Source organism: Eptatretus burgeri, chromosome 1, assembly GCF_056783735.1.
Source record: "Eptatretus burgeri isolate ZD-2024b chromosome 1, Ebu_testis_v1, whole genome shotgun sequence".
NCBI lineage: Eukaryota > Metazoa > Chordata > Myxini > Myxiniformes > Myxinidae > Eptatretus > Eptatretus burgeri.
The window spans coordinates 145,905,556-145,925,555 of NC_140961.1; the positions used below are offsets into that span (position 1 = coordinate 145,905,556).

General features: G+C 43.0%; 1 protein-coding gene across 4 annotated transcripts in view; it reads right to left on the reverse strand.

The window, feature by feature from the left end:
* Positions 1-20,000, reverse strand: part of ANAPC2 (anaphase promoting complex subunit 2) — a 70,729-nt gene that overhangs the window by 29,228 nt on the left and 21,501 nt on the right. For all 4 annotated transcript variants that reach the window (XM_085846881.1, XM_085846912.1, XM_085846891.1 and 1 more), the window contains 8 exons: positions 18,821-18,937; positions 18,424-18,541; positions 16,206-16,387; positions 12,921-13,062; positions 5,468-5,543; positions 2,751-2,975; positions 742-871; positions 258-538 (listed from right to left, as the gene is read on the reverse strand). In XM_085846881.1, the coding sequence (XP_085703007.1) occupies positions 258-538; positions 742-871; positions 2,751-2,975; positions 5,468-5,543; positions 12,921-13,062; positions 16,206-16,387; positions 18,424-18,541; positions 18,821-18,937 (1,271 nt within the window). The remainder of the gene's footprint in view (positions 1-257; positions 539-741; positions 872-2,750; positions 2,976-5,467; positions 5,544-12,920; positions 13,063-16,205; positions 16,388-18,423; positions 18,542-18,820; positions 18,938-20,000) is intronic.

A 20,000-nucleotide genomic window follows, 5' to 3' on the forward strand; every position in this document is an offset into this window, starting at 1 on the left:
CAAAGATCACAGCCCGGTTACACGAATAAATTCCCTTTAGACATCGGTGGGGAAATCTAATCTGAAGACACACTTATCAACAACATAACTGATCTCTGGGAAACCTGAATGGTGTTCTGTGAATTTCCACAACCGCAACAATATATACATATACATATATAGACCCTCATGCAAAAGCATTTAATCCAACAACTGAACAGATAATTAAAGACCACAAGAAGTACCAACCACAGTAGAAAGAAGTCTATGTGCATTACCTGCATCTCCTCTTGCCTCTGGTCGGCTTGCGACGCTGTGGCTGTGTCAACCTCATCATCACTGTCAAGAAGAAGAGGTTCCTTTACAGGATTCCACAAACCCGTGCCGTTCGTTTCCAAGACTCCTGCTGCTTCAGTCAATTCAGTGTCCTCCAACACTGAGTAAACATCAGAAGGACCCTCCTGAAGCACCCCTTGCTGCTGCCAGAATGCGAGCCGTCGACGAAGAATAGCAGGAGCGGTTGCCAACTCCTCACTCAGTTCCGAGAGATGCCAAACACCTATTCATATAAAGCAAGTGACCGAAACATGGCAGTCATATTGGAAAACGGCGCTGGCATCCGACCAAAACACAGCAGGTATTATCAATGTGGTCTGTTGCCGCAAGACAAATTCAAGTAAAGTAGAGTGAGCAGAATCAATAATGGTATATGTTGATCTTATAGGACAGCAGAGACAGTGAGAAAGTCAATAGACGACTCACTCTTGTTCTGGAAATGCATGATGAGAGCGGCATGTATGGGAGACACCGACAGAGACAGCGTTCGCTCCTTCAACTCAACGTCCAGAATCACGAGTCCCAAATGCGGCTTCCAATTGAGAGAACGGGCTGCCTGCAACAAAAACACATGAGGTTAGCAGTCGTCTCATCATCAAGTACAGTGCCAAGAGAAAGTGTACACCCCCTTTTCAAACTTCTCACCTTTTGTTGCATTGTAGCCTGGAATTAAATCGCATTAAATCACTTTCTCCACCTTTATTTATACATCGTAACCCACAACTTCCAGGTGAAAAACAAATTCTACAATTTTCAGAAAATTGATGAAAAATACAAAACTCGAATATCTTGGTTGGATAAGTGTCCACCGCCCAGAGTTAATACTAGGTGGAAGCACCTTTGACAGCAATTAGAGCTGTGAGTCTGTTGGGATAGGTCTCTAACAACGTTGCACACCTTCATTGGGCAATATTTGCACATTCTTCTGCACAAAACTGTTCAAGATCAGTCAAATTGTGTGGGGAGCATTGACGGACAGCAATCTTCAAGTCAGGCTTCAGATTTTCCATTGGATTTAAGTCGGAGCTCTGACTGGGCCACTCAAAGACATTTATCTTTTTGTTCTTTAGCCACTCCAATGCAGCTTTGACTGTGTGCTTCAGATAGTTGTCAAGCTGAAAGGTGAACTTCTGTCCCAATTTCAGCATTTTTGCATAGGGCAGGAGGTTTTCGTCTAGGATTTGTCTATATATTTTTTTAATCCATTTCCCTCCTATCCTGACAAGTGCCCAAGCCCCTGGTGATGAGAAACATCCCCAAAACATGATGCTGCCACCACCATGCTTCACAGTCGGGATGGTGTTTTTGCGTGATGTGCTGTGTTGGGTTTGCACCAAACATAATGTTTTGCATTTTGGACAAAAAAATTTCATCTTGGTTTCGTCAGACCACAAAAAACTTTTTGCCACATGGCTTCAGAATCTCCCGAGTAGTTTTTTTGCAAACCTCAAACGGGACTCAATGTGGGCTTTTTTGAGTAATGTCTTCTTCTTGCCACCCTACCATTAAGGCAAGACATGTGGAATGCTTGGGATATTGTTCTCACATGCACACAGTGACCAGAATTTGCCATAAAGGCCTGTAGCTCTTTCAAAGTTGCCATTGGCCTCTTGGTGGCCTCTCTGATCAGTCTCCTCTTTACTTGGTCATCCAGTTTGGAGGGATGGCCTGATCTAGGCAGGGTCTTGGTGCTACCATACACCTTCCACTTCTTAATGATTGTCTTGACAGTGCTCCAAGGGTTAACGCAGGTGGAGGCCAAAACTTGTGTGATTTTGAAGGTGATTGGTTACACCTGAGCAAATTCACAATAATCATTATAAGGGGGGTGGATACTTATCCAACCAAGACATCCTCGTTTTACATTTTTAATTAATTTTCTGAAATTTGTAGAATTTTTTTCACTTGTGTAAGTTGTGGGTTACGATGTGTAAATAAAGGTGGAAAAAGTTTGATTTAATGCAATTTAATTCCAGGCTATAATGCAACAAAAGGTGAAAATTTTGAAAGTCGGTGTACACTTTCCATACTCTATGGACACTGTATGTTAAGTGTGGATCGATCAAAAATCAAAAAAAGAAAGTTTTTCTCTCTTTCTCATTCATGCATCTCACCATTGTCAATTTTTTTTTTTCTTATTTTAATCAACCCCATCTTCTTACTATAATTCACAATCTCTCTGTCTGTCTGTCTGTTCCCTGGTTCCGCAAAAACGGCTGAACCGATCGCAACCATTTTTGGGTGTGTAATCATCAGACCCCTTGGAGTAAAATAGGCATAAATATAATAACATGACCCCCTTGACGGCTCCCTTAGGGAGCGGGTGCTTCTCGTAAGAAAAAATTCATAAGTAGAAACCAATAAACTGTCAGAAATACAGGCAAAGGAAGTGTACATGTCAAATCAAACAGCTCCATGCAAACACTTCTGTTTACCTTAAGCTTCTCATACTCTTGAGTGTAAGCCTCCATCGCCGTCTTCACTTCCACAGGTAGTTCCAATTTACCCTCCTTGAGTGAGGGCCAGAACTCTCCAGAGAGAATCATGGCATTGAGAACCAGCTGGTTTTCACCGGTACCCACGGAGCTGCCATCCTCGGATGTTCGCTTGACCTGAGCCTCGTGGATGTTGCTGTTTATGCGACGAGAATCTGCCACATCCTAAAACAAATAAAATAAAATCACAGCTTCGAGCACTTGCAAAACAGGAATGTAGTAACGCGAAAAATAATTTTTCATCCCAAAGATACGAGAACTACCACTGCTATTACTACTACTGCTACTAGTATTACTACTACTACTACATATTCCAATTTTCCCATCTTCTATGACGGAAGGTTTTTGACCAAATTCTTTCATGAAGCGGCGAGCTTGGCCTGATGTTCGACTGAAGGCTATTTGGACATGAGTTTGGAATTTGATCATGGTGCTGGCAACAACTCGCCAAGTCTTCTTGAAAGACACCGTGGGATCTGAAACGCGCATCGACCGATGCTGGCAGATGGGACACCCCGTTTAACGTCCATCAGAGGGACGGCACGCACAATTATTTCTCGAAGCATGCAAAATACCAAGAATGACCAGCTTAGAGTTGGGTAAAGATTTGAACCCAGGCGAGACAGACAGCTCAGAGGTGAGTGTGCATATCTCTAGGTGATCCTGCCAGTGCTATGTAACCATTAAAATAGACAAGAGTAAAACATTTTTTTTTTAAACAAGTCAGAATGCACTTCAGAAGACCATGGCCACAGACTCCCTTTCCACCATATACTCATTATGACCGACATAAATGAGATACATAATCAAACGGGAATGACAATTGGTAGAGCGCATACCTCCGCCAGGCTGAACAGTTTACATTTTGTATCCCACTAATAAGCCGCATCTGGACGTAAACTAAACTCTAATCAGCTTCTTGTTGCCGACTAAACTCATCCACATAGTTTTGTCATAACTCATCCGCAACTTTTTGGAAGATGCAATCATGGGTGAAACTTCAGAACTTGTGAAAAAACGGAAAGTCCCGGGGGTATGCTCCCCCAGAAAAATTGATGTCAAAATATGCATTTTGATGGTGATCTTGTCCAAATTGTAACAAAAGAAAACAAATACAATGCAAATGAAAGTGATACTTGAGAAAAAAAAATAAGTACCAGTGCTGTTAGCGACGAGAATCTGCTCTCCCCACCCCACAGTGAAACCGAGTCGAGTGTGCAACACAAGCATGATGGGCCAAAAGGCCTTAACCTGCGTCAAAGCTCCATAACATTCGCTGGCCTCGTATCGATGTGCTGATGTGGTCACAAACTTCACCGCGACCAACACATCAGATTTTGTATTTATGTGCAGCAGAATTGTCTCTACTTCATGCAATGTTTAAGATGGCACTTTGGTATTTTCTGTGAAGTTCGTAGGAGGGAACGTCGATGGGAAAAAATACAACAATGGATGCCATTTCGTAGTTTCCAACTGTTGCAGATCTCAACTCTTAACCAACGATAAAGATGGAGATTGGGGGTCGAAAGGAGGAAACCCAGCAGGAAAGAAAGTGTTGCTGACAAATAAGCAACAACCAAGCAGTCTGGTAAATTACTGTATTAAACCAATAAACACATGTACACAAATGGCAGTCGGTGGTGCCAAAAACACCAAGCAAGCAGGTCTTCAGCGAGGAGGGAAAAGATGTCCGAGGTGTTTGGAATCAGAATCAATCCTTTCGTCCAACCGTGACCAGACAACCAGCTCGTCTCTCTTACAGGTTGCACCCGGTACTGGAAAAAACCCCGATTAACTCGAGCTCGAGCATATTTACAAATTATCACATGGAAGGTAGAATGATGACGCTCAAGATCTCAATTGCATGCAAGTTGTCCTCGACCTTTTGCGAGATGATTCTGCTGGCAGGCAAAGGCGGATACCTCACACCGGCAGAGACAGTCAGTCTCCTACCTGGCGGTTACCTGATCAGGGTAATGCACTTGCAAGCTTTTGTATCAGGCTAACTTCTTCAGAAATAGCTTATAATTAAAAAACAAATAAATAAATAAAAAACTACCATAGGAATAATTCACATAATCGTGGTCATGATGCGTTGGCATTGCACCCCATCCAGCCAAATTGGGTTAAGAAACTAATCAGCAGATCGGAATATCACCTCAATTCCCTATAATCGCAGCATGTTTTTCTGACGACGAAAGTACGGAAAGCTCCGTATGGGTTGGTACAAAAATACGGATTTCCATACATGGAAGGAGTTTCACCCATGTGCAGCATATCGTTTTTGGCCCCCATCTCTCAATGGTGAAGAATCACTTCAAAAAATTCTCATATATGGGTCCAGATCCAGATCTTCACCAAAATCGAATCAATTCATCCTTTCCACAGACTCAAACTGTCCACAAATTTTGTCTCAATCAGTCCACAGCTTTACGAGATATCCTGCTTACAGCCAAACAAACAGGGGTGAAAACCATAAGCTCCATCCAGCTTTGGTGGCGGAGGTAATAATTTCAGTAAATGAATAATCAGGATCTAAATTTCACCCAAGAACGGTTGGCTTACTGGACCGCTCTCCCATCATGTGATTAAACAGAGTAAATAAAGGGGTACGTACCAACAGAAAGAACTGTGTTGTGTGCAGAGTAACAACTCACCTTCAGCATCACCTCACAGCGATGCATGACCGCTTCACCAAAACGCAGCTTCAGAAGTTCCAGGTTTCTCACTTCTCTGTGTAGGACAAATGTACTGCTTAACTTTTTCAAAAACTAAAACAACACATTACAGACAACAAGAGAACATTATAAAAATAGCACCACTGGACCTGGAGCTTATCTGGGCCCTGGCCAAACGTTGTAACCCAAATTTGGTAGAATTTGACTTGTGGGTCTGGAGAAGAAGATTTTTGAAGGGTTTTATGCAATTTTACCAATTATCGACTAAATCGGCCATTTTGACAAACTTCTGATCACGTGATCGGCATGATCCCCGAGATTTAATATACCGACCTCAAGTTAATGTTGTAACCAAAATTTAGTTGCATTATGACTGGTGGGACTGTGGAGGAAGATTTTTAGCTTTTATGGAATTGGAATTCCAGATAAGGTATGGTCATCGTGCACCGTCCGTCCGTCTGCCTCCCGTTTCGACTTCTCCGGCCAAATTGATGGGCTGATCTGCCTGAAATTTGGCAGCAAGGGTCCGCTCCTGTCTGGTAACGGGGATTGCAAAGTGTGTTCTGTTCACACGACTTACAGTATGTCAAAATGGCGGACTTGGTAAATGCCTTCATAAATATTCTTCTCCAGACCCACCAATCAGAATGATACCAAATTTGAATTAGAACATTAGGACAGGGTACTTATGCTAAATTGCAGAGGCCATGCCGATCATGTGACTGGAAGTGGGTCAAAATGGCGGACAGTAAATTATTGGGAAAAAATCTTCAAATTCCTTCAAAAATCTTTTGCTGCAGATACACCAATCAGAATGCTACCAAATTTGGGTTAAAACATTAGGCCAGGGCCCAAATAAGCTCCCAGTCCAGGTCCTATTTTCGAAGGAATTTCCACGATTTTCCAAAAAATTGACCGTCAGCCATTTTGAGACACTTCCGGTCATGCGATTGCCACATCCTCAACAATGTTACATCTCTACCCTAATCTAATGTTGTAACCCAAATTTGGTGGCATTCTCACTGGTGGGTGTGGAAAAGATTTTTGTCGGAATTTTCAATGTCCACCATTTTGACATACTTAAAGTCACATGACCGGAACGAGCTTTGCAATCCCCGTTACCAGTCAGAAACTGAACCTTGCTGCCAAATTTCAGGAGGATCGGCACAGGGGTTTGGCCGGAGAAGTCCAAATAGGATATGGGTGGACGGACAGTGCACAATGACAATACCTTATCTGGAGTTCCAATTCCAGATAAGATAAAAATGTGAAAAGAGGTTTTTAATAAATATTAAAAAGAATTCCTTTAAGGACCACTTCAGGAAGGAAAGACAAATCCTTTCATATGAAAAAACAAAAACAAAATAACACATCACTTGGTTAAGATATACAGTAAAACAATGCTGATAACACCCTGAAGACGAGAATAGCACACGGTAGAGTGCACGCCTCCACCGGGCTGAATAGTTTATGTTTTGTATCCCACTGATCGGTCAGATCAGCATCTAGACATTCACCAAGATCTAATCAGCTTGTTCATTTCACCTTCCCAACCTGTCTACCAAATTTTGGCATAATCCATCCACAACCATTTGAGATATCATGCCATACATCATTTTTGCGCCTCTCTCTCCCATCGGTAAATAATCACTTTGATGAGGTCGTTAAGTTGATAAAGAGGAAAATTGGCCACTGAGTGAATGAATGCAAGCGATGAACAAGCATGCATGAGATGTGGATGTGGGCAGGCTATCACAGAGATGCCAACTTTTGGAAATCAGAATTAGGGAGGATTTTCAACCGACACCAAATAATGTGCGTGAAGCGCACATCTCGAGCGCGGAGCGCTCGACCCTTGCGTCGGGGTCCAGGGCCCGCCTTAGGGCCCTGGAAGCTCTGGGGTTCTAGACGCTCTCTAGTGCCCTCTGAGCCCTATTTTGGAGCATTTAACATGTTAAGAATTCCCACTTTTTGAACAAAAAAAGGGAAAAATTGTGCACTTTTTAATGTTACATGTATGTTAATATTAGTAAGTTAGGGGACAATCAAAGATTAACAAAAAGCACAAAAGAAGCAATATTTTTCTTACCTTACTGGCTGGTACTACTGCTGCTTGCTTTTTCCATGGCAGCTTTGCTGAGTGACAGCTGTGTGGCTCTTTTAGCCCTTCTGATTATGTCTTTGCTGTATTCTCTCTGGTAGCAAGGGGTGTTATGAGCTAGTTTTTCAATTAAGAGAGCTTCCAGGGTTTTGACACTCAAATTGGGACGAAATTCAGTATGATTCTTCCGTACAAGACTGAGTGCCCGCTCACATGATGCGTTCGAATGAGGAATGACCAAGATTCCCTTCATCACTTTGCTCAAATTAGGTTACTTCTTGGCACCAGTGCAGGGATCTGTGAGCTGTGAAATCCGATGCCACTGCTCATCCACTCTCACTGTCTCAGTAGCAATTGCAGCTATGGAGGCGTCTGCCTGGTAGTGAGCGAATTCACTCTCAAGACTGTCTATGTCACTATCACCGCCACTGAACAGACAGGGGAATTTCTTGATGAAAAACTCCACACAGTCAAACCCCACTTCTTGGTGTAGCTTAACATCCAGCACCTGAGCATGCTTGGCTAATTCATCATCTAGCGGCCAGGTTTTGAAGATATAATTGCAGGCTTTCACATAATATGAGCGAACTGCACTGAAGAAACCTTGGATGTCTGACTCACTCAGAGTGAAGGTGGATTTCTTGAGACTCCTTTGTTCCCTTATATACAGTTTGGCATCGTTCCCAATCATGAGGTCCTCATCATTCTTCTGATGATTTCTGTCAGAGAAGGGTACATTTACCAGAGCAACCGATGACACCGATGGTTTCAAAAACCGTACGAAGATATCTTTCAGAAGACCATTCAATTCTCCGTGCAGGAGATGAATACAGGGTTCGTCTCTTTGGAGCAGAAGATTCCCCTTCTCAAAAAGCTTGTTAGCATATCGAAGGAAGAAACAATAGAGTTTTGTTTGTGGAGACAAGAACATCCTGTTGACACGTTTTTCTCTAGATTCCTGCACAGTGTTTGAGGAAGATGCGCTTTTAGTTGTAGAACTCGTAGTACACTTAGCCGCAGGGCGATCACACTTGCGTTTACTGCCAGCAGAAGAGGTCAGACTCGTAGTACCAGATCCAATTTTACGTTTGAGGAGAGAGCTTGAGGTAGGTGCAGCCAAGGAAGAAGACCTCTGATTCGAAGGTTTTGCTGAGCTTCTATCAAGTGATTTGGCAAAAGCAGAACTTAACTTGGGTCCTTCTTTGCCTGTAGATGGGACTATCACAGTCTTTCTCGACTCTGAAGGGATCTGCTTTGTAGATGAACGTGATGAAGGGCCGGTGATGCTACCTGCTCTCAGCATTGGTTTTGGTGCTGTCCCTGCTGTCTTCTTCGCAGCAGATACTGCAGTGGTAGTGGTGAATGCTGCTCCACTAGTGCTTGATCCTGCAGTGCCAGTACTGGCAGTAGATACAGTGCCGTCCTTCTTGCTCGTTGTTAGAGTCTTGGCTACAGTTGGTTGCATTTTTCTTCGTACTTCTTCTTTGAAGAAGAGGCGAAGTGGCTCCCACTGTTCAATCAGCCTGTCTAGGCACTGACCAAGGGACAGCCACCTTGTTGCGACATGCTTCAGAATCTTGTGTGTCGGGGCATCACAGAGTTCTTGCAGTGCTTTCACTCCTTTGACGCGTTTACTACTTTTGTCCAAGTAGTAGTAAATATCGATGAGAAAGTCATCTAATTCAATGGGTAAGGCCTGAGCCGCCTTCTTGGCCGTATTGTGCATCATATGGCAAGGGCATCCCATGATGTAGCACTCTGGATTTTGTTTGTGGATATAAGCAGCGACTCCTTTGTGCTTGCCCACCATGACAGAGGCATTATCAGCACAAAAGGAAACACAATTTCCCCACGGAATTTTCCTGTCACTGAACTCATGATCAAGCAGTTTGAAAATGTTTTCTCCAGTGGAATCTTGTTTGCACGCAGGCAAACTTAGCAAACCTTGCTTCACAATCCCAGCACTGTTGTCATAGTACGAAATCAGGACAGGATATAGCTGGGCCTCACCACTGTCATTGCTACCGTCTGTAGCTAGGCTAAATGGAGCTAGTCTAGCAATATCGGCAATAGATGAAGCAGTAACATTTGACAACTCACCAATTACACTGGTCAACAACAAATTTGTTGTCTGCATTTTTAAGCTGATTTAGGACGAATCTGATGCGCTGAATCCAAAACTCACATTAGTTTTGTTCAATCAGGTCAAGTTTTTGAGATATGGCCACATGTCGTTTTTTACATTTTTGTTCACATGTACGCATGTGTGGAGCATTTTAGAAGAAGTTGGTGGGGGTAAAATGTCATGTCAAATAATTGTTTTAATTGGAAATAATTATTTTAATGACAAGAAGTATTCAGGTACGATAGTTCTGGGTGATTATGTCGAAAAGGGATCAGTTTGAAGTCATAAAATCTCAAAATCTTCCAAAAATTGGTGAGGCAAAGCATAAAGTTCGTGGATCAAAACTAAAGTTAATGGGGCAGATTTTGTAATAATGTGATACAAAAAAGTTGTATTTCTTGAAATAACGAACTCTGAAGAATGTACAATACCTACATGCGCCAATTTATGACATGCGCTTCTGCTCAAGCTTGGAGTGCCACAGTACGAACCCAAAGATTGGAGACTGTTCATTGACAGCAGCAAGCGATCACTGAAATGTGTTCTGCTACACAACGGCAACCAGTTTGCCTCTGTACCCATCGCTCACTCGACTACACTGAAGGAGAAGTATGAAGCGGTGAAGTACGTGCTGGAGAAAATTGGTTATGATCAGCATAAGTGGTTTATTTGTGTTGACCTGAAGATGGTGAACTTTTTGTTGGGACAACAGTCTGGCTTCACCAAGTACCCATGTTTTCTGTGCATGTGGGATAGTAGGGACCGTGCTCAGCATTACACGAAGAAGGACTGGCCTGTGCGGGAGGAATTGGTGCCATGCAAAGAAAGGAACGTCATCAAGGACCCTCTGGTGGACAGAGACAGAATACTCTTCCCACCGCTGCACATCAAGCTCGGCTTAATCAAGCAGTTCACCAAGGCTCTGGACAAAGATGGTGACTGCTTCACTTACTTGTGCCAGGCTTTTCCAGGATTGACCATGGAGAAGTTGAAAGTTGGCATCTTTGATGGTTCTCAGATCCGTCAGCTCATCAGAGATCCAGAGTTCAAAAACTCAATGAACAAAGTGGAACTGGAAGCGTGGAAGACATTTGTTTTGGTAGTGAAGAACTTTCTTGGCAACAATAAGGGCAGAAACTACGCAGAACTTGTCAACAACATGCTGACTGCTTTCAGAAACCTGGGCTGCAACATGAGCATCAAGATGCACTACCTATTTTCACATATGAACCGGTTTCCTGAGAACCTGGGTTCAATGAGTGACGAGCAGGGGGAGAGATTCCATCAGGACATGAAGGAGATGGAGACCAGGTATCAGGGTCGCTGGGACGCAGTCATGATGGCTGACTACTGTTGGAATCTGAAGAGAGACCTCCCTGCCGCTGAACATTCCAGGAGTTCGAAGAAACGGAAGTTCAAGCCCTGAAGTTTGAACAGTGGTGACGCAACATGCAATTTACTTGTACTTACCTTTATCAATGCCCACCATTCAGATGACAGTAATCGATGTTTCTATCATGTAATCAATAAATGTTGTTGGCAAAACATTTTTTTTCTTAAAAACATGTTTAGGATGATATGTGTTGACAAAAATCAGCTGATAATGCCACAAAAATGTAATTGATTTTGTCACAAGATCTGATTTTTTCAAATCAACTTAGTACAAAAACCTGACCTGATGGAGAGAAACGGATGCCATTTCCTGATTCAGCAGTGCCAGAATACCCTAATTCACTTGTAGAAATCTAGACAACATTCAGAAAGTAAAAAATTGTTGACCAGTGTTCTTTTTTTCTTCTTTGTTCTTGTTCTTTTTTTTTTTTTTTTTTTTTTTTTTTCTTGCTTTTTGTTCTTGTTTTTTTTTTTTTTTTTTTTTTTTTTTTGTTCTTGCACATCTTGCACATCTTGCAAGTTTTTGTTCTTGCACATCCATACTTTGAAGCAACTTTTGAATCTGGAAACATCTTTTGAAATAGAGGTCCAGCATGATCTGAGACTGATATGGGCAAGTTATGTTCCACAATAAATCCACTAAAGAGAAGTTCCGCTCAGGTAACATCCTCTTCCTCGCTTGTCCCTTGTTTGGTGAAATAATTCAGAAGTGTACCGGTACTCGTGCTCGAAGATCTCTCCTTTGCAATGTCTGTGTGCCGTTTGCTTCCAACGTGCTTCCGAATATCATCGCGACCTCCGTGCTCAACTGAAATATCAACGCTGCATACTGTACAATACGCATGATGAATTCCTCTTTCAGACTTTCGAATACACGGGTATTGGAGACTGTATTCGGTCTTGTACTTCTGAGACCATTTCTTGGTCTTCGTAGCTTCTTTTCTGCCATTTCGTAATCAACATCGAGGGCTTGAAGCATCGGTAACTTCGAAGTCGATGTTCCACAGCTGCAGCGCGACTCGTAGAACTCTAGCGGCTGTTAAACACCGCACGGTGGTCGCGACCGCCGGGCTGGTACGGGGCCCAGCTGCATACAGTGAGCGTATCGCATGCATATACACTGTGCATACATACCGCATGCACTGTATTGCACACATACCGCATGCACTAAATCTCAGTGCATGATCGCATAAGCGAGATCCAGACCCAATGTTTCGCTGCTCCTCATTTGAATTTGCAATTTTTTACGTACAATTTGGAAGCAGCGAACGTTATGGAGTTACCACATGCTCTACGTAGCAGACGATGCTTTTCATTCAATTCTCATACTAGTACATTCTGATTAGTGAACAGTGCAAAAATATCAAAATTTCGGGAGGATAAGGATAGTGATCGTAAGGGCGGGAGTTTGGGTGAATTTTCGGAAGCCTCCCGATGAAATCGGGAGGGTTGGCATTGCTGCTATCACCGCAACAGACTACATCAACACGGGGATCTGTACGTGTTCAGAGGTAGCAAATAATCATTAAAGAAATGAAGGGAGACGAGTAGAAAGAGGGAATCAGGCCTGTTGAGTCTTCCCGTGTCCACGTCCAGACCCAAACTTCAGGAAGCCTCTTCAAACATCTTTACCTGCCGTCGTCAAGTCGAGTTTTAACTTGCTTTTGCAACTTCGTGTGATTTTTGTGCAAACGATTCCATGAGAGTGATCATTAGAGTTTGTCCACAAAGACTTTTTTTATGACAATAAGTAATCAGAAACAATGAATGAAATGACAACAGTGAAACAAATGAACACATTGGTATGACACTACCGAGCCATGTTGTAGTTGAAGTGTTGAAGGACACGATCGGCAAGGAGCGTATGATATTCGTTCACAAAAACCTCTTTGCTGCCATAGATACTGACCAGCAAGCTGATGATGTCAAATGAGCGCCGACCAGAGCAAAGCTTTTCTGTAGAACAAAAGGAGATAAATACAACCAGGTCAATGTTGGCCTCAAACAAAGGGATCCGAACTGAGAAACAGCAACAGACGAGTTTATTAATCAAGGAAATGTGCAAGAAATCGGAGAAAGAAAACGAATATAATTTGTTTATTAATGAAATGGCTATATAGAAAATGGATATTGTTTACACTATGAGAGCAAGTAAATCGGGTGGTTGATCGAGCGAAAAGTGAAATTAGAGGACTGCGATCAGAGATTCCTGATGATTCCCGGTATTGCCAACTGTAAAAAATGGTAATATAAATTGGTAGCACTTGAAATTCTGCCTCATCAATTAAAACGCTTTTTTTTTTCCTTCCAAAATTATGACACCATAGAGTATACACTAATCACTTAATGCCTTCCCTCTGGGTGACATCAAATTACAACATCAAATTAAATAGTTTTTAAAAATTTGATAATGGAAAAATAATTAAGTAATTGAAAAAAAATCGAAAACAAGGAGAGAAATATTCAAAGTACACCGCCCTCTTGCCAAATATATAAACACCATCCTCCGGTGTCCGGCGATGCCACCGTGCATTATGTGGAGACAGAAATGGGAGGAAGCGGTTTACAATAATTGTGTAATTAAAATAAATAATCGTAAAATAATGAGAAAGAAAGATAAATAATTAATAAATCAATAATAATAAAATTAATTAATTAATCAATTGATTGATTAATCAAAAAAAATAAAACCGTTTTTGCCAAAGCACTTGTTCACAATTGTGCCAAAAGCTCAGCTTCCTAGCTCAAAGGATGGCCGAGATATCGCCCGGACAAATGAACAAGAAAACAAGAAAGAAAACAAGCGGACTGAAAATTGAGTATGCACTTTTGGCACACGGCTGTCTAGCAGGGAGTTCTTCGAACAGAGAGAATGTCTTCGGTGCTCGGCAATGACATCGTGCAGCGCTTGGATATGGAATAGGGAGGGCGGTGTCCAAAATAAAAAACAAATAATAATAATAATAATAATAATAATAATAATAATAATAATAATAATAAAAGGAATGATATAATTAAATAAGAAAAAAATAAATAATTGAAAATTAAAAAAATTATTAAAAAAAAAACCTAACGCTTTCCCAAACCCATCACTTTCTGTACCCACCTAACCCAGTCACACCCAACAGTCGCTGGACTCTGTCGTTTTCCGCTGAGAAGGTGGAGAGCTTGCTGTCAAACCTCGACTCAGATTCTGCAACCGATCCAGACGTCATCAGCCCAAATGTCCTAAAAACTTGCTCCTCTGTTCTTGCTCACCCTCTCTCTGTTCTATTCCAACTCTCGTTTGCTCAAGGTCATCTGCCATCTGCTTGAAGATAAGCAAATATTACTGCCCTGCATAAAAATGGTGCAAAAACAGATCCCTGTAACTTCACACCAACCAGCCTTCTCCCAATCATCAGCAAGGTGATGGAATCCATCATCGCTTCAGACATTAAATCCTTCCTCTTCTGCCATGGCTTGAAATCCGATCATCCATTTGGAATCAGACCAGGTCACTCTACCTTTGATATGCTGTTCATGCTTTCCCAACAATGGATGGCGATCCTCAATGCCAGATATTAAATCAGAGCCATATCCCGAGACATATCGCATGCTTTCAATATGGTCTGGCACGCTGCCCTGCTCAAAAAACGCTCTTCCAATGGTATCCAAGGACATCTCCACTCATTGATCACAGACGTCCTCTCCTGTCACAGCCAACGGTTGGCTCTTATTGGAGTTCTTTCATCTGTTCTCACTGTCCAGGCTGGAGTTCCTCAAGGCAGTGTTTCTGGACCCTATTCATTTTTATGGTTTTCAAAAAATGATATCTCAGACTCTCTGAAAAATCCTCTTTATATCTTTGCTGATGACTCCACCTTCTGCTGTACCATCCGTCATCCCTCATATCAGCAAGCAGCAGCTTGTTTGCTCCCTGCAGATCTGGTTAAAATCGCAAGTTGGTCCAACGCGTGGAACATGTCTTTCAATCCTGAGAAATCTCATACTCTCACAATGTCTCTCTGAAAGGACCGTCTGGAACCTCCCCCCTCCCCCCTCCCCCCAACTTCTTGAAGAGTCCTTTCATTCAAGCTTCTGGGTCTCACTATCTGCCATGATCTTTCATGTGAAAGCCACTTTTCCAAGTTGGTCTCCAAAGCCAGTTGCCAACTGGGCATCCTCTGTCATGCAAAGTCCTTCCTTGGCACACCTGAGCTCCTGACCACACACAAAGCTTTCTTCCGCAGCGTGATGGAGTATTGCTCTCCCCTCTGGGCTGGTGCTCCCACCTCTCACATTGCTCGGCTTCATGCTGCGGAAACCAAGGCATTTAGGATCATTGTTATCTCCAGTGATGAGGCCGAGTCATTGGCTCTCTCACTCTCTCACTGGAGGCAGGTCGGTGGTCTTTCTATTTTCTACTCTCGACTCCGGGCTTGCCCCCCCTGCTCTGTCTGAGATATGTCCGCCCCCCACCATATTTTCTGCAGGGTACTCAAGGTCCGTCAGCAAAACTTCCAAAATCAAGCATCACTGTTCACCTTCACTCTTTCCTTCCTCGTTTTTTCCACCTTTGGAACAAACTCCAACACTCTCTTCCATCCCACTCTTCCCTCCTGGTCATCAAAACAGCTGTTTACCACCACCTCTTATCTTCCCCCATCCAAAACCACAATATTTTCTACCCCCGTTTATCCACCCCAAAACCACCTCTGTCAAATTCCCTGCTTTCCTTCCTGAAAGTCCGTCGTGTCCATCTTTTACACCACGTGTTCCCCACCCCATCCCTCTACCTTCCACAGATCTCCTAATGTCTCGATTCCCCACCGTTTTGTCCTTCCCTCTCCCACCCCTCTTATCTCCTGCTCCCATTGTATGTTCTGTGTGTTAGCTCTCATACAAGCCTTGACATTGTATACAAAAAAAAAAGAAAAGAAAGCAGGACACCACGGACACCAAGGCTAAACAATGCTTCCCTCGGGGAACCATAACAATAAAACAAGGGATGGGATAACAAGGAAATTAAGATAAGGGGTGGTTATATATTCGGTTTTCAGCATTTTGGCTGCAATACGCGGAAGACGGACGGTGCAAATGTCGATGGGAAGACACACCTGGCATTGCATCAACGGGCTGTGGTTTCCAGTTTTCTGGTTCCTCTGCATCGTCGTCACTGGCCGAGCTTTGATCAAGTTCAATGGGCTCTCCACGGGCCAATTCGCCAGCCAGCTCACTCGGCCCATCGGTGTCTTCTGTCAGGCCAGCAACAATCTTCCGCACCGTATCCTCACGGCACCTTACATCCACACGATAATTCATCAAATTAACGTGTTTTTAGTTCAATCATCTCGAGTTCAGTTGCTGCAAAACAAGGGTTGTTCAGGAGATGCAGAAAGCTGACAGCAGATGGCTGTCGAACATGGAGTTCTTCTGCGAGTTACATAAAGCCTGTTTATACTACACGTAAAAGGTCTAAAGAAACGAAAAGAGCCCTGCTGGAATGAAGAGTCTGCACTTTACTAGCTTGGCCATTAAAGTATCTACAAGGTCAGGGTGGACCGAGTAAATGTCAGCACGTTCCAAAATTGTCACGGTTTGCCAAGGGACGCGTTTTGTGGACACGAAGCCGTGAAATGGCAGCAGTGTCTTGCTCTTGCCTTCACTTGTGTTTTGGCACATCATTAAAACAATGTTGTCTCCTGTGTCACCGTTTTGCAACAAAAACACCATATTTACCGAAAATAAAATAATTTCTCTTCACCACGCTCAAAGCTCGTGAGAGCACGTAATGCGATGAAGGAAGGAGATATTTACCTCCGCTGCCGAAGGTGAAGGAGGTTACGTTTTCACCCCTTTCTGTCTGTTTGTTACTAAAGAATTCTAAAGATTTCGTAAGTATATTGATGACTTCCATCCTCTGTTTATGTGTGTGTGTGTTTGTGTGTCGGCACGATAACTCGAAAACGGAAGAAGCTACCAATGTCAAATTACACCACGTGATTCAGGAGGGTGATGGCGAGCGCTGACTAGATTTTGGTCAAAATCGGTCAAAGGTCAAGGTCACAGTGAGGTCAAACATAATTCCCTAAATTCATGTGGAGAAATGGAGTATTTTTGCTTCGGTCGACGTTACGAGTTCGTTTTAACTTCGATTTTAATTTTGTCTTCGGTTTTTGCGACCGCTTAGGACGCTTAACACTCGGTTGTCGAAATTCTGGTAAAAAAAAAAAAAAAAATCGGATGTTTGGAGACGTTTTAACATTGTACAAAAAATATTTCACTCGCAGATTCACGGCTCGTCACGTGGTGCAGCGCGCTCGAGCAGACGCGTCGTTGAGTCACGTAAAGGTTTTGTGTGTGCGCGCTGACGGTGTTTTTGATAAAGATGGTGTTTAAAAGTCATTTTTTCATCCCAATAAAGGTTATCGTCGCATGCCTGACTCGCTAAGCCGTCGGATTATGTAAAGATTGTTGGTGGATGGCCGAATATTACGGTTTTTTTGACTTTGATAAAATAATATTAAATAATTGCGGAGAGAAATGGAGATTTTTTTTCTTCGGTCGATGTTACGATTTTTGATGGTTTGGTACAGAATCATCGTAGAAACTTCTGGATTGCGTCGCTACCTTCTCGAGAGACAGCTTTTATTAGACAAGGTCAGAGGTCAAGTTGACGATTTCGTAAGTACCAGTCTATGACTGCTTGTTTGTTTATGTGCAGGATCTCTCAAAAAGTTGTGGACGGATCCAGATGAAATTTTGTGCACAGGTTGGGTGTGTGACACCTACGGATCGCTTTGATTTTGGTGAAGATCCAAATCCGGATACGGATACGAGAATTGTTTAATTTTTAAAGTCATTCTTCACCATTGAGAGATAGGGCCAAAAGATGATACAGTACTGTGTAAGCATGATATTTCAAAAATGTAATGGGCCCGATATGTTCTCGTGGATCAGGCATTACGTGGCGGAGGTATGCGCTCTACCGAGTGCCCTTCTAATTAAATGCGATTTGATCCCGAGAAACAATCTCTTCTACAAGCTTAATGGGTAAGCATTCCTGCTGCCTCGATGGCCTCGGCCATTCTGGCAGGGTCTATACTAGGAACAGACCATGTACACATTCACAACAGTTATCTGGATGTGCCAAACCGTTCAGCAAACGTTGCAGGAAGTTTTTGCAACACCAATTGCGTGCGCCACGACACCAGAAAGTCCTGGTAATTGCAAACGTAAAAGGAGCCAAACAAACTGTAGTGTGAAGAACAGCACTTATTTAGTCTCCACAAAAAAAAATTACCAATTCTTGCCACGGTCAAGGTGGAAACCTACCGAAGGTACTTGCGAACGGGTTCACAGACACGATCGAGCAGCACTCCAGACGGATCCAGATGAGTGAGGGCACGGATGGCCGAGATGTACAGGGTGATAATATCATCAGTGTTCACACCTGTCCGTGAAACAAAAATGAAGACAACCGAGCAAGAGGAAGAGGTACACGTCCACCAACAGGAGCAAATGTATGACGTCACAAAGAAGGAAAATAAGTTTAATAAGTGGCTTACGCTAGAGCAGCATTTATCTCTTTCTTTTATTTGTACTCCCTGGTATCCACAGAACCACCAAAGACATTTTTGGAGGCCACACGTATCAACATAAATAGAAATGGATGTTCCGCTAAAAGCGACCAAACCCGCCGGCGTCCTTCCGATGCCGTACCGCTCCATACCGGGGTGCAGTAGCCGCGTCTCCAAGGCCTGGCGTAGAGTCAGAACCAGCTGCCATTGACCCGTTTTCTCTAGACACTGGTGCAATTCCTGCAGGGCATTCTGGGAGTCCGGGTAATCTAGGAACATAGTGTGGTGACCAGGCACAAAGACGTACTGCTTTTTTTAAAGGGCTCTACAGCTCGTGGAGGAGCTGTGACACAAATCACACGCACAAACAAAACAGGATACAGGAAACACCAGATTTGGTTTCACACAAACATAGCCAGTAGGGGGAAGTGACATCACTTCTCAGTGCACTCTGGATACCAGTGACATAATCTGGCAGTGCTTTCCTCCATGTACTCAATGTGGCACTCAAACAGGAATTTCCTCCTCCCCATGGATGCCAACCTATGGGTTTGTTTGTTTTCTTCCATGCTCTATCCTTTAAACGCAAAGCATCGAGCAAGAAAGCAGAAAATACCAATATTAAAAGTCATTGGTGTGGCGGCCAGGTTTAAACTGCCGACCTCCAAGACTCAGAGTGGGCACTCTAATGAGTGGACCACTGAATGCAATGGGAAACTACAATGTCACTCGGTCGAGCGCGTACCTCCGCTAGGCTGAACAGTTTACGTTTCGTACCGCACTGATAGGCTGGATCTGGATCCGTACCCGAACCAAAATCTAATTGGCTTGTCCTTGTTACCAACCCAACTCATCCACCAAGTTTCATCCGAATCAGTCAACTTTTTGAGATATCGTGCTACATATCATGTTTTTTTTTGGCCCTATCTCTCAATGGCGAAGAATCACTTAAAAAATTATCGTATCCGGATCCAGACGCGGTTTCCCACCAAAATCGAAATCAATTCGTCCTTGTCGCACAACCAATCCGATTTTCAATTTTATTTAACGACCAGACAGGCAGACGAAAGAAAAATTCTCACTCCTCTCTGTGCAAAGCGCGATCGACACAAATTCAGAGCCAAAAGTACTGCCGGACTCCAGGTTCGTTTTCCGATTCATGTCCAAGATATGACATTCAATTAAAATCAAGTTGTTCCCCAATCATAAACGAATGTATGGAGAGACAGACAAAGTAAACCAATTGCTTAAACCAGCTTTTCGCTTCACGCGCACAAGGTCATGAGACATGTACCATTAAGACGTGTGAATTAGATCGAGACGAAGCAGACG